Source organism: Cherax quadricarinatus, chromosome 3, assembly GCF_038502225.1.
Source record: "Cherax quadricarinatus isolate ZL_2023a chromosome 3, ASM3850222v1, whole genome shotgun sequence".
NCBI classification, from domain to species: Eukaryota; Metazoa; Arthropoda; class Malacostraca; order Decapoda; family Parastacidae; genus Cherax; species Cherax quadricarinatus.
In genome coordinates this window covers 15,766,951-15,779,450 of record NC_091294.1, presented here as the reverse complement: position 1 = coordinate 15,779,450, position 12,500 = coordinate 15,766,951, and the positions used below count along the sequence as shown (strand labels likewise).

The 12,500-nt window shown below is 45.7% G+C and overlaps 1 protein-coding gene across 1 annotated transcript in view; it reads right to left on the bottom strand.

Moving 5' to 3' along the window:
* LOC138853476 (ferric-chelate reductase 1-like) overlaps positions 1-12,500 on the bottom strand; it is a 37,983-nt gene that overhangs the window by 2,360 nt on the left and 23,123 nt on the right. Inside the window, exon 4 of the mRNA XM_070090297.1 lies at positions 11,055-11,149. Coding sequence (XP_069946398.1) covers positions 11,055-11,149 — 95 coding nt within the window. The remainder of the gene's footprint in view (positions 1-11,054; positions 11,150-12,500) is intronic.

Sequence of the window (12,500 nt, the reverse complement as noted above, 5' to 3'; positions counted from 1 at the left end):
CGGATTCTCCAACACCCAAAACATCATTAATCATGTACTAGTTTCGTGTCTGGCCCTGGGGTTGATAATCTCTACTGATAAAACAAAGATACTCAACAGACGTCCTCCTCGACAAAGAGGCACAGTTCGTCAGATCCAGTTGCATGATGGGTCTCTTCTAGAATATGTAACCAGATACAGGTATCTAGGCTTTGAGGTCCCACTACTTGGACCTGTTGTAACGAGACTTTGTCGCCAATACAAAGAAAGACTGAGAGCACTTGTGGCAAGGTTTCACCCCAGGTATGGTGCTAATGTTAAAATAGTGAAAATGATGTATCTTGCTTATATTAGATCATTGGTTGATTATGCTGCACCACTACTTGCTCTTGTGTCTGACTGGAAGCTTGGAGGGCTGGAAAAACTGCAGAACGAAGCAATGAGGATCATTTTAGGATACCCTCGTACTGCCAAAATTTAAATATGCAAAAAGAACTTGATATACCAAGCATCAGATATCGTGTTACTGAAAGAAATATCCTAATTGGGGTTAATATGCTTAGGTTAGCCCATTCAAACCCTTGCACAGAAACCCTCCAAACTGTCCTCCGCACTGGTGAACACCCCTCCAGATGGATCGAAAAAGCTGGTACCGACTTCCCCATGAATCAGATACATGACTATGTCAAGGCAACAGCGGCACTTCTCCGCTCCGTGGGGTATTACCCCATTACAAACTACCATTCCTCCATTTCCCCAAAAATACTTCTTAAATTGCAACCAAAACTTCGCCTTGAAGCCAAACAAGATGCCTTAAGCAGTATGGATAGCTTAGTCATACAGCACACCCTTGCACGAATTATTTATGTTGATGGTTCTGTTCACCAATCTACTGGTGCAGCTGGTAGTGCTGCTGTTGTCATACAGAGTGATGGCTCTCTTAAAGAAATTAGAGCACGCATTAATAACTGGGCCTCTACCCTTCAAACAGAACTGTTTGCCATACTCCTTGCACTCAAATGCGTCCATGTATCAAAGGTTGACACTTTAATTGTAAATGATTCTCTGGTATCCATAAATGCCCTCAACTCATGAAGTATAAATTGTGACATGCTTGCGTCAGAAGGATTGTGGACAGTGGAGTCAGAGTGCACATGCTGTGGATTCCATCTCACATTGGTCTTCAGATGCATGAAAGAACTGATGAATTGGCTAAGTTGTGTGATTTTAAAGAGGGTGTAGATTACAATCTTGGGTTGTCAGTTAGCAGTTTGAGAACTATAATACGAAATGAACCTAAGATTCAGGGCGATTGACAGTGGTCAGTCCATTTATCATCATTCCATCATGCAGGAGGAGCCACATGTCTATGGTGCATCCAACAAGATAAGCAGACTCTTGGATGTCACTACTGCCCGGCTCCGGCTGGGTTACAAGTATCTTTGGCAGGTTAAATCACCACCACCAGATGTAGACCAAACGAAATGTAAACTTTGCCAGATGGACTATTGTCACACCTTGCATCATTACGCACTGGAGTGCAATAAAATTAATGAATTTAGAGACAACTCACTCAGAAATGTTCAAGATATGTCTAAGCATTTTACCCTGACTTTGCTCACTGTAAATAAAGCAATACCACATGTATGTGTGTGTGTGTGTGTGTGTGTGTGTGTGTGTGTGTGTGTGTGTGTGTGTGTGTGTGTGCGTGTGTGTGTGTGTGTGTGTGTGTGTATGTGTACTCACCTAGTTGTACTCACCTAGTTGAGGTTGCGGGGGTCGAGTCCGAGCTCCTGGCCCCGCCTCTTCACTGATCGCTACTAGGTCACTCTCCCCGAGCCGTGAGCTTTATCATACCTCTGCTTAAAGCTATGTATGGATCCTGCCTCCACTACATCGCTTCCCAAACTATTCCACTTACTGACTACTCTGTGGCTGAAGAAATACTTCCTAACATCCCTGTGATTCATCTGTGTCTTTAGCTTCCAACTGTGTCCCCTTGTTGCTGTGTCCAAACTCTGGAACATCCTGTCTTTGTCCACCTTGTCAATTCCCCTCAGTATTTTGTATGTCGTTATCATGTCCCCCCTATCTCTCCTGTCCTCCAGTGTCGTCAGGTTGATTTCCCTTAACCTCTCCTCGTAGGACATACCTCTTAGCTCTGGGACTAGTCTTGTTGCAAACCTTTGCACTTTCTCTAGTTTCTTTACGTGCTTGGCTAGGTGTGGGTTCCAAACTGGTGCCGCATACTCCAATATGGGCCTAACGTATACGGTGTACAGGGTCCTGAACGATTCCTTATTAAGATGTCGGAATGCTGTTCTGAGGTTTGCTAGGCGCCCATATGCTGCAGCAGTTATTTGGTTGATGTGCGCTTCAGGAGATGTGCCTGGTGTTATACTCACCCCAAGATCTTTTTCCTTGAGTGAGGTTTGTAGTCTCTGACCCCCTAGACTGTACTCCGTCTGCGGCCTTCTTTGCCATTCCCCAATCTTCATGACTTTGCACTTGGTGGGATTGAACTCCAGGAGCCAATTGCTGGACCAGGTCTGCAGCCTGTCCAGATCCCTTTGTAGTTCTGCCTGGTCTTCGATCGAGTGTATTCTTCTCATCAACTTCACGTCATCTGCAAACAGGGACACCTCAGAGTCTATTCCTTCCGTCATGTCGTTCACAAATACCAGAAACAGCACTGGTCCTAGGACTGACCCCTGCGGGACCCCGCTGGTCACAGGTGCCCACTCTGACACCTCGCCACGTACCATGACTCGCTGCTGTCTTCCTGACAAGTATTCCCTGATCCATTGTAGTGCCTTCCCTGTTATCCCTGCTTGGTCCTCCAGTTTTTGCACCAATCTCTTGTGGGGAACTGTGTCAAACGCCTTCTTGCAGTCCAAGAAAATGCAATCCACCCACCCCTCTCTCTCTTGTCTTACTGCTGTCACCATGTCATAGAACTCCAGTAGGTTTGTGACACAGGATTTCCCGTCCCTGAAACCATGCTGGCTGCTGTTGATGAGATCATTCCTTTCTAGGTGTTCCACCACTCTTCTCCTGATAATCTTCTCCATGATTTTGCATACTATACATGTCAGTGACACTGGTCTGTAGTTTAACGCTTCATGTCTGTCTCCTTTTTTAAAGATTGGGACTACATTTGCTGTCTTCCATGCCTCAGGCAATCTCCCTGTTTCGATAGATGTATTGAATATTGTTGTTAGGGGTACACATAGCGCCTCTGCTCCCTCTCTCAATACCCATGGGGAGATGTTATCTGGCCCCATTGCCTTTGAGGTATCTAGCTCACTCAGAAGCCTCTTCACTTCTTCCTCGGTTGTGTGCACTGTGTCCAGCACTTGGTGGTGTGCCCCACCTCTCCGTCTTTCTGGAGTCCCTTCTGTCTCCTCTGTGAACACTTCTTTGAATCTCTTGTTGAGTTCTTCACATACTTCACGGTCATTTCCTGTTGTCTCTCCTCCTTCCTTCCTTAGCCTGATTACCTGGTCCTTGACTGTTGTTTTCCTCCTGATGTGGCTGTACAACAGTTTCGGGTCAGATTTGGCTTTCGCTGCTATGTCATTTTCATATTGTCTTTGGGCCTCCCTTCTTATCTGTGCATATTCGTTTCTGGCTCTACGACTGTTCTCCTTATTCTCCTGGGTCCTTTGCCTTCTATATTTCTTCCATTCCCTAGCACACTTGGTTTTTGCCTCCCTGCACCTTTGGGTAAACCATGGGCTCATCCTGGCTTTTTCATTACTCCTGTTACCCTTGGGTACAAACCTCTCCTCAGCCTCCTTGCATTTTGTTGCTACATATTCCATCATCTCATTAACTGGCTTCCCTGCCAGTTCTCTGTCCCACTGAACCCCGTTCAGGTAGTTCCTCATTCCTGTGTAGTCCCCTTTCTTGTAGTTTGGCTTCATTCGTCCTGGCCTTCCTGCTTCTCCCTCCACTTGTAGCTCTACTGTGTATTCGAAGCTTAAAACCACATGGTCACTGGCCCCAAGGGGTCTTTCATATGTGATGTCCTCGATATCTGCACTACTGAAGGTGAATACTAAGTCCAGCCTTGCTGGTTCATCCTCTCCTCTCTCTCTTGTAGTGTCCCTTACGTGTTGGTACATGAAGTTCTCCAGTACCACCTCCATCATCTTAGCCCTCCATGTATCTTGGCCCCCATGTGGGTCCAAGTTCTCCCAATCGATCTCCTTGTGGTTAAAGTCCCCCATGATCAGGAGCTTTGCACTGCATGCATGAGCTCTTCTGGCCGCTCTAGCCAGTGTGTCAACCATCGCTCTATTGCTCTCGTCGTACTCTTGCCTTGGCCTCCTGCTGTTCTGTGGTGGGTTATACATCACTGCTATTACCACCTTGGGACCTCCAGAGTGAAGTGTTCCCACTATGTAATCACTTTCTTCTCCGCTATCTCCTCTCTCCAGCTCATCAAAATTCCAGCGATTTTTGATCAGCAACGCCACTCCTCCACCCCCCCTGTTCCCTCTGTCTTTCCTCAGGATTTGGTATCCCGTTGGAAAGATGGCATCTGTTATCATACCTGTAAGCTTGGTTTCTGTAAGAGCTATGATGTCCGGTGATGCTTCTTTGACTCTTTCGTGCCACTCCTCCCACTTATTTGTTATTCCATCAGCGTTTGTGTACCATACCTTCAGTTTCCTTTCCAACACTGTGGTTTGGGGGGCCTGTGGGGGTGGGAGACCTGGTGGCATACTGTGGGATTCTATAGCTCGATGTTGGGTGGAGGCTGTGGGTATGGATTGTAGTGTGTGTTGGGATGGTGTGATAGGTTGTATGGTTCTGAGAGTAGTTGTGTGTGTGCTTGCCCTTGCTGTTCTGTCCTGCTCTGACTGACCTCTGCTGATTCCCTCCTTGTCTCTTTTCCTAGCTCCTTTCGTTTTTTTGTCCTCTCCCTCAGCTGCTGTCGTTCTGATTTTGTTCTGTCTCTGTCTAGGAACACCCTCTTGTACTCTTCCGAGTATTTCAATCGTGGTTTCTCTTGGAGGATCCTGTTCCGCACTGTTTCCGTCCTGAGAATCAGCTTGATTGGTCGGTTTCTCCCCTTCGAGTACCCCCCTATTCTCTGAAAATTTACAATCTCGTCCATCTCTTCACCTATTTCCGTGATGATTTTCTCAATCTCCTTTCCTTCTTCCTGCTTCCTTTCAGTGTGTGTCCTTTCCTCTCTCTCCTGAAGCCCATGGATAAACACTGATTTTGCTCTTTCTTCCTCCCATTGCCTCACCCTCTGTGACTCTGGATCCTGCCTGTATGTGGTCAGTTTCTCCCTTGATTTTTCCAGTGGCTCTTGATAGACTTGTTGTGCCTCAGCATTCGACCTATCACCCTCTCCATCTGCAACCAGCTGATCTTCCCTTTCACTCCTTGGTCCTCCTTGACAGATTGATGTGACCTTAGCATAATTCATAATTCCTTCCTTCCTGTTCAGCCTCGCAGCTTCATATGCTGTGTCTTCTCTGGTCACTGCCCCTGTAACTCGCTCCAGCCTATTTATCTCAACTTCTAGGACCCTTATCTTGGCTACTGCAGTTTCGACTTGTGCCTCCCAATTCTTTGTTTCCTGCTCCAACCTCCTTTCCAATTTCACAGAGAGCTCTTTCTCCATTTTTTCAGAAAGCTCTCCTAATTTTCTCTCCCACTCTTGTTCCATCCTTTTCCACTGCTCCTCCATCCACTCCTCCCTACCCGAACCATTCTCATCTGATCCTTGGTTCCTGCGAGTCCCCACCATTTTTTTTTTTTTTTTTTTTTTTTAAGTGTAGGAGAGGGGAGAGTTAGCAGGGAAAATGGGGACGAGAGAGAGCAAGAGAGAGAGAGAGCAAGAGAGAGAGAGAGCAAGAGAGGGAGAGAGCGTGTGTGTGTGTGTGTGTGTGTCCTTATGTGTATGTGTATGTGTATGTGTATGTGTGTGTGCCCACCTAATTATACTCACTTAATTGTGGTTGCAGGGGTCGAGACTCAGCTCCTGGCCCCGCCTCTTCACTGATCACTACTAGGTCCTCTATGTTTCTGCTTCCTGATCTTTGTCATACCTCGTCTTAAAGCTATGTATGGTTCCTGCCTCCACTACGTCACTTGCTAGGCTATTCCACTTCCTGACGACTCTATGACTGAAGAAATACTTCCTAACATCCCTGTGACTCCTCTGGGTCTTCAGCTTGCAATTGTGACCCCTTGTTTCTGTGTCCCATCTCTGGAACATCCTGTCTCTGTCCACCTTATCTATTCCACGCTGTATCTTGTATGTCGTTATCATGTCTCCCCTGACCCTCCTGTCCTCCAGTGTCGTCAGTCCGATTTCCCTCAACCTTTCATCGTAGGACATTCCCCTGAGCTCTGGGACTAGCCTTGTTGCAAACTTTTGTATTTTCTGTAACTTCTTGACGTGTTTGACCAGGTGTGGGTTCCAAACTGCAGCTGCATACTCCAGTATGGGCCTGACGTACACAGTGTACAGTGTCTTGAATGATTCCTTATTAAGGTATCGGAACGCTATTCTCAGGTTTCCCAGGCGCCCGTATGCTGCAGCAGTTATCTGCTTGATGTGTGCCTCCGGAGACATGCTCGGTGTTATGGTCACCCCAAGACCTTTCTCCTTGAGTGAAGTTTTCAGTCTTCGTCCACCTAGCTTATACTCTGACTCGTGTGTGTGTGTGTGTGTGTGTGTGTGTGTGTACTCACCTAACTGTGCTCACCTAACTGTACTCACCTAACTGTACTCACCTAACTGTACTCACCTAACTGTACTCACCTAATTGTGGTTGCAGGGGTCGAGACTCAGCTCCTGGCCCCGCCTCTTCACTGATCGCTACTAGGTCTTCTCTCTCCCTGCTCCATGAGCTTCATCATACCTCGTCTTAAAGCTATGTATGGTTCCTGCCTCCACTACATCACTTGCTAGACTATACTACTTCCTGATTATGAATGGAGAAATACTTCCTAACATCCCTTTGACACATTTGAGTCTTCAACTTCCAATTGTGACCCTTTGTTTTGGTGTCCCCACTTTGGAACATCCTACCTCTGTCCACCTAGTCTATTCCATGCAGTATTTTGTTTGTCGTTGTCATGTCTCCCCTAACCCTCTTGTCCTCCAGTGTCGTCAGGCCAATGTCCCTTCGTAGGACATTCCCATAAGCTCTGTAACTAACCTTGTCGCCAACCTTTGCACTTTCTCAAATTTTTTGACGTGCTTCACCAGGTGTGGGTTCCCCACTGGTGCTGCATACTCCAGTATGGGCCTGACGTACACGGTGTACAGTGTCTTGAACGATTCCTTACTGAAGCATCGGAGCGTTATTCTCAGGTTTGCCAGGCGCCCATATGCTGCAGCAGTTATCTGATTGATGTGTGCTTCCGGAAACGTGCTCGGTGTTATACTCACCCCAAGATTTTCCTCCTTGAGCAAGGTTTGCAGCCTTTGGCCACCTAGCCTATACTCTGTCTGCGGTCTTCTTTGCCCTTCCCCGATCTTCATGACTTTGCATTTGGAGGGTTTAAATTCGAGAAGCCAGTTGCTGGACCAGGTGTCCAGCCTGTCCAGATCTCCTTGAAGTCCTGCGTGATCCTCATCTGATTTAATTCTCCTCATTAACTTCACATCATCTGCGAACAGAGACACGTCTCAGTCTATCCCTTCCATCATGTCATTCATATATACCAAAAATAGCACTGGTCCTAGGACTGACCCCTGTGGGACCCCGCTCGTCACAGGCGCCCACTGTGATACCTCATCATGTACCATGACTCGTTGTTGCCTCCCTGTCAGGTATTCTTTGATCCATTGCAGTGCCCTTCCTGTTACATGCGCCTGATCCTCTAGCTTCTGCACTAATCTCTTGTGAGGAACTGTGTCGAAGGCCTTCTTGCAGTAAAAGAAAATGCAATGAACCCACTCCTCTCTCTCGTGTTTTACTTCTGTTACCTTGTCATAAAACTCCAGAAGGTTTGTGACACAGGATTTGCCTTCCATGAATCCGTGCTGGTTGTCGTTTATAATCTTGCTCCGTTCCAGGTGCTCCACCACTCTCCTCCTGATAATCTTCTCCAGGACTTTGCATACTATACACATCAGTGACACTTGTTTATAGTTTGGTACCTCTTTTCGTTCTCCTCTTTTAAAAATGGGAACTACATTTGCATTCTTCCATACCTCAGGTAGTTGCCCAGTTTCAAGGGCTGTGTTGAATACTGTGGTTAGTGGCACGCACAGCGTCTCTGCTCCCTCTCTAAGGACCCAGGGGGAAATGTTGTCCAGTCCCATTGTCTTTGAGGTATCAAGGTCACTTAGCAGCTTCTTCACCTACTCGTCGGTTGTGTGTATGTCATCCAACATTTGTTGGTATATTCCCTGTTAGTGTCCCCCTCTGTTCTGTCTTCTCAGAGTCCTTCCTGTCTCCACTGCATATACTTCATTAAATCTCGTGTCGAGCTCCTCACATACCTCTTGATCGTTTCTTGTGAGTTCCCCACCTTCTTTCCTCAGCCTGATTACCTGGTCTTTGACTGTTGTCTTCCTCCTAATGTGGCTATACAGCAGTTTCGGGTCAGACTTTACTTTCGATGCTATGTCGTTTTCATACTGTGGCTGGGCCTCCCTCCTTATCTGTGCATACTCTGGCTCTTCGACTAATCTCTTTATTTTCCTGGGTCCGTTGTCCTTCTGTATTTTTTTCATTCTCTAGTGCACTTAGTTTTTGCCTCCCTACACCTTCGGGTAAACCAGGGGCTCGCTATGGTCTTCCCATTATTTCTGTTGTCCTTGGGAAGAAACCCTTCCTCTGCCTCCTTGCATTTTGTTGTTACGTATTCCATCATTTCGTTTACTGACTTTCCTACCAATTCTCTGTCCCATTGAACCTCCTGCAGGCAGTTCCTCATACCTGTGTAGTCCCTCCTTTTATAGTTTGGCTTTTCTCATTTAACTCCTGTTACCTTGTCCACTTGTAACTCTACTATGTATTCAAAGCACAGAACCACGTGGTCACTAGCTCCAAGGGGCCTCTCATATGTGAAGTCCTCAATGTCTGAACTGCTCAGGGTGAATACAAGGTCCAGTCTTGCTGGTTCATCCTCTCCTCTTTCTCTGGTAGTGTCCTTAACATGCTGATGCATAAGATTTTCCAGTACCACATGCATCATCTTGGCTCTCCATGTCTTGGGACCCCCATGTGGCTCCAGGTTTTCCCAATCGATCTCCCTGTGGTTGAAATCGCCCATAACCAGTAACTTTGCTCTGCTCGAGTGAGCTCTTCTTGCCACCTTAGCCAGTGTGTCCACCATTGATCTGTCGTTCTCTTCGTATGCCTCTCTTGGCCTCCTGCAGTTCTGTGGTGGGTTATACACCACTGCAATGACTACCTTATGTTCCCCAGACAGAACTGTACCTACTATGTAATCCCTTTCTCCAATCTGTGTGTGAGTGTGTGTGTGTGTGTGTGTGTGTGTGTGTGTGTGTGTGTGTGTGTGTGTGTGTGTGTGTGTGTACTCACCTAATTGTACTCACCTGATTGTGATTGCAGGGGTCGAGACACAGCTCCTGGCCCCGCCTCTTCACTGATCGCTACTAGGTCCTCTCTCTCTCTCCGCTTCCAGAGCTTTGTCATACCTCGTCTTAAAGCTATGTATGGTTCCTGCCTCCACTGCATCACTTGTTAGGCTATTCCACTTCCTGACGACTCTATGACTGAAGAAATACTTCCTAACATCCCTATGACTCGTCTGGGTCTTCAGCTTCCAATTGTGACCCCTTGTTTCTGTGTCTCCTCTCTGGAACAACTTGTCTCTGTCTACCTTATCTATTTCATGCAGTATTTTGCATGTCGTTATCATGTCTTCCCTGACATGTCCGTCCTCCAATGTCATCAGTCCGAGTTCCCTCAACCTTTCTTCGTAGGACATACCCCTGAGCTCCGGAACTAGCCTTGTTGCGAACCTTTGCACTTTCTCTAATTTCTTGACGTGTTTGACCAGGTGTGGGTTCCAAACTGGAGCTGCATACTCCAGTATGGGCCTGATGTACACAGTGTACAGTGTCTTGAACGATTCCTTACTAAGGTATCGGAATGCTATTCTCAGGTTTCCCAGGCGCCCGTATGCTGCAGCAGTTATCTGGTTGATGTGTGCCTCCGGAGACATGATCGGTGTTATACTCACCCCAAGATCTTTCTCCTTGAGCGAGGTGTGTGTGTGTGTGTGTGTGTGTGTGTGTGTGTGTGTGTGTGTGTGTGTGTGTGTGTGTGTGCGTGTGCGTGTGCGTGTGCGTGTGTTTGTGTGTGTGTGTGTGTGTGTGTGTGTGTGTGTGTGTGTGTGTGTGTGTGTGTGTGTGTGTGTGTGTGTGTGTGACCCAATCAATATTTACACTAATAACTCTTTACAGTTGTAACTGGGTGTGGACGTATGAGTGGCTCGTTACTTTGTAATTTGTTCATGATTGTAACTATGTATAGACCTGTACATGATCCATTACCTTTGTAACTTGTCATGATTGTGACCAGATCTAACGAGTTCATTACCTTTGTAACTAGTTCAGCTATCATTACTTTAGGGTCCAGTCCCTGGACCCATTATGTACCTCTGTAACCTTTTGACTACCGCCCACAGGATGGGTATGGGGTGCATAATAAACATATTAAACTAACTAACTAGAATTAGAAATTTCTTGACAGTACTTAACTCAACAGCAGATAACCCGATATAGAGAGTAAGATCTTCAGTCATCTCTCAATAATAATATGCTACATAATGTGATGTTTAATTTTTCCGAAAGTTGGAACAGTAAGCCAACAGAAGGTGTCGGTCACAAGATCCAAGTTTCCCTGAGTGAATTATGTAACTAAGATTATGAGCAAGTTTACCATTTCCCCTGATAAACATGATACCTTCCATCCTTCCCTCCTATTATGTTTCCCATGTCTTCCTACATATGAGGCCTGGTCTCAGACCGAACCACGGGGGCGTTGACCCACAAAACCCTTTCAAGGTAAACTCCATTAATGTACACTACATCTCATCTTCACAGACAGATGAATACTTACATGAAGGTAACAGGCGTGAGTGCTCCTTCCGGTATCCACTTGACTGTAATACTGGACTTGGGTTCTGGGTCACTGTGGGTGATTGCAGGTCTGTTCTGTGGGGGGAAATTATTTTAGTAATGCAAAATCATGGAGAAAATAATTATATTAGTTGAACATTCGGTAAGAACGTAATTCACGCAGAAAAACAGGACGAACCCAGAGAAGAAAGCCATGTCTCTTCCAGTTAATGGAAGCCTAAAGACAGACTCACGGAGATCAGACAGGAAAGAGAAGGATGAACAAGTGTTTATCGTCGCCTTCAAGAACCCTTGCACACGGTGCTACTCACAAGACTAATTAATAACTAAAAAAAAGTTAAGGCAACAGGACAGAAATAGTGGATAAAGGAATATCTAATAGGAGAGAGAGAGAGAGAGAGAGAGAGAGAGAGAGAGAGAGAGAGAGAGAGAGAGAGAGAGAGAGAGAGAGAGAGCCCTGTTAATAATATCTTTATTTCTACCAGTACATGTACAAGGTATACAGTCCTAGCTGACACAATGACATACTACTATACAGAAAGCCGCTTGTTATGCTGAGCATTTCTGGCAAATTAGGTCAGTTTTGTTTAAGGAATCAATATCAGAATAGATAAACGACCAACTGGATTCAACACGACATTGTCTTGGGACTCAAATTATTACTGGTATTCGTGAATGTTCATCACTGAGGTCTAGTGCCTTACGTATCAGTGTTCACAGACAGACAATGTTAAACTCTTAAGGAAAATTCAGGCTGCTGAGGGCTATCAAAGGCTACAAGATTAACTTCAGGGGCTACAAGAATAGTACAGTGTCCACTGGAATTCAACACCATGAAATGCAAAGTAATAAAAATGGAGGAAAGAGAGTAATGAAACTAGATATCAGCTTGGTATCCGCCGAGTATGTTATTCGGTTGTAGTGTGATATTTGCCTCTAGATCTTTCTCGTCATGCGATTTTTAGGACCTATTCCACTCTCAGGTGATAACGTTTTATCTAGTTTCATTACTCTCTTTCTTCCATTTTTATTACTTTGCATTTCATGGTGTTGAATTCCAGTGGACACTGTACTATTCTTGTAGCCCCTGAAGTTAATCTTGTAGCCTTTGATAGCCCTCAGTAGCCTGAATTTTCCTTAAGAGTTCAGTTCGTAAATTCACATGACGAGAAAGATTTAGGGGCAAACATCACACTCGAACCGAATAAAGCCTGTTGCGGATACCAAGCTCGCGGGAAAAAAACTGACGTTTATGAGTATTAATAAAGAAACGATTCTAATATATGTAACCTATATTTGATTAATAATCGAATGTGTGGGGAGAACATGGAGCATCGTGACTGATGAAAGACAAACATCTAGTTGTATACCACAAGGTATAATGAACAATGGTTTGATATAAGGTTCGTACCTGAACTGAGAACTG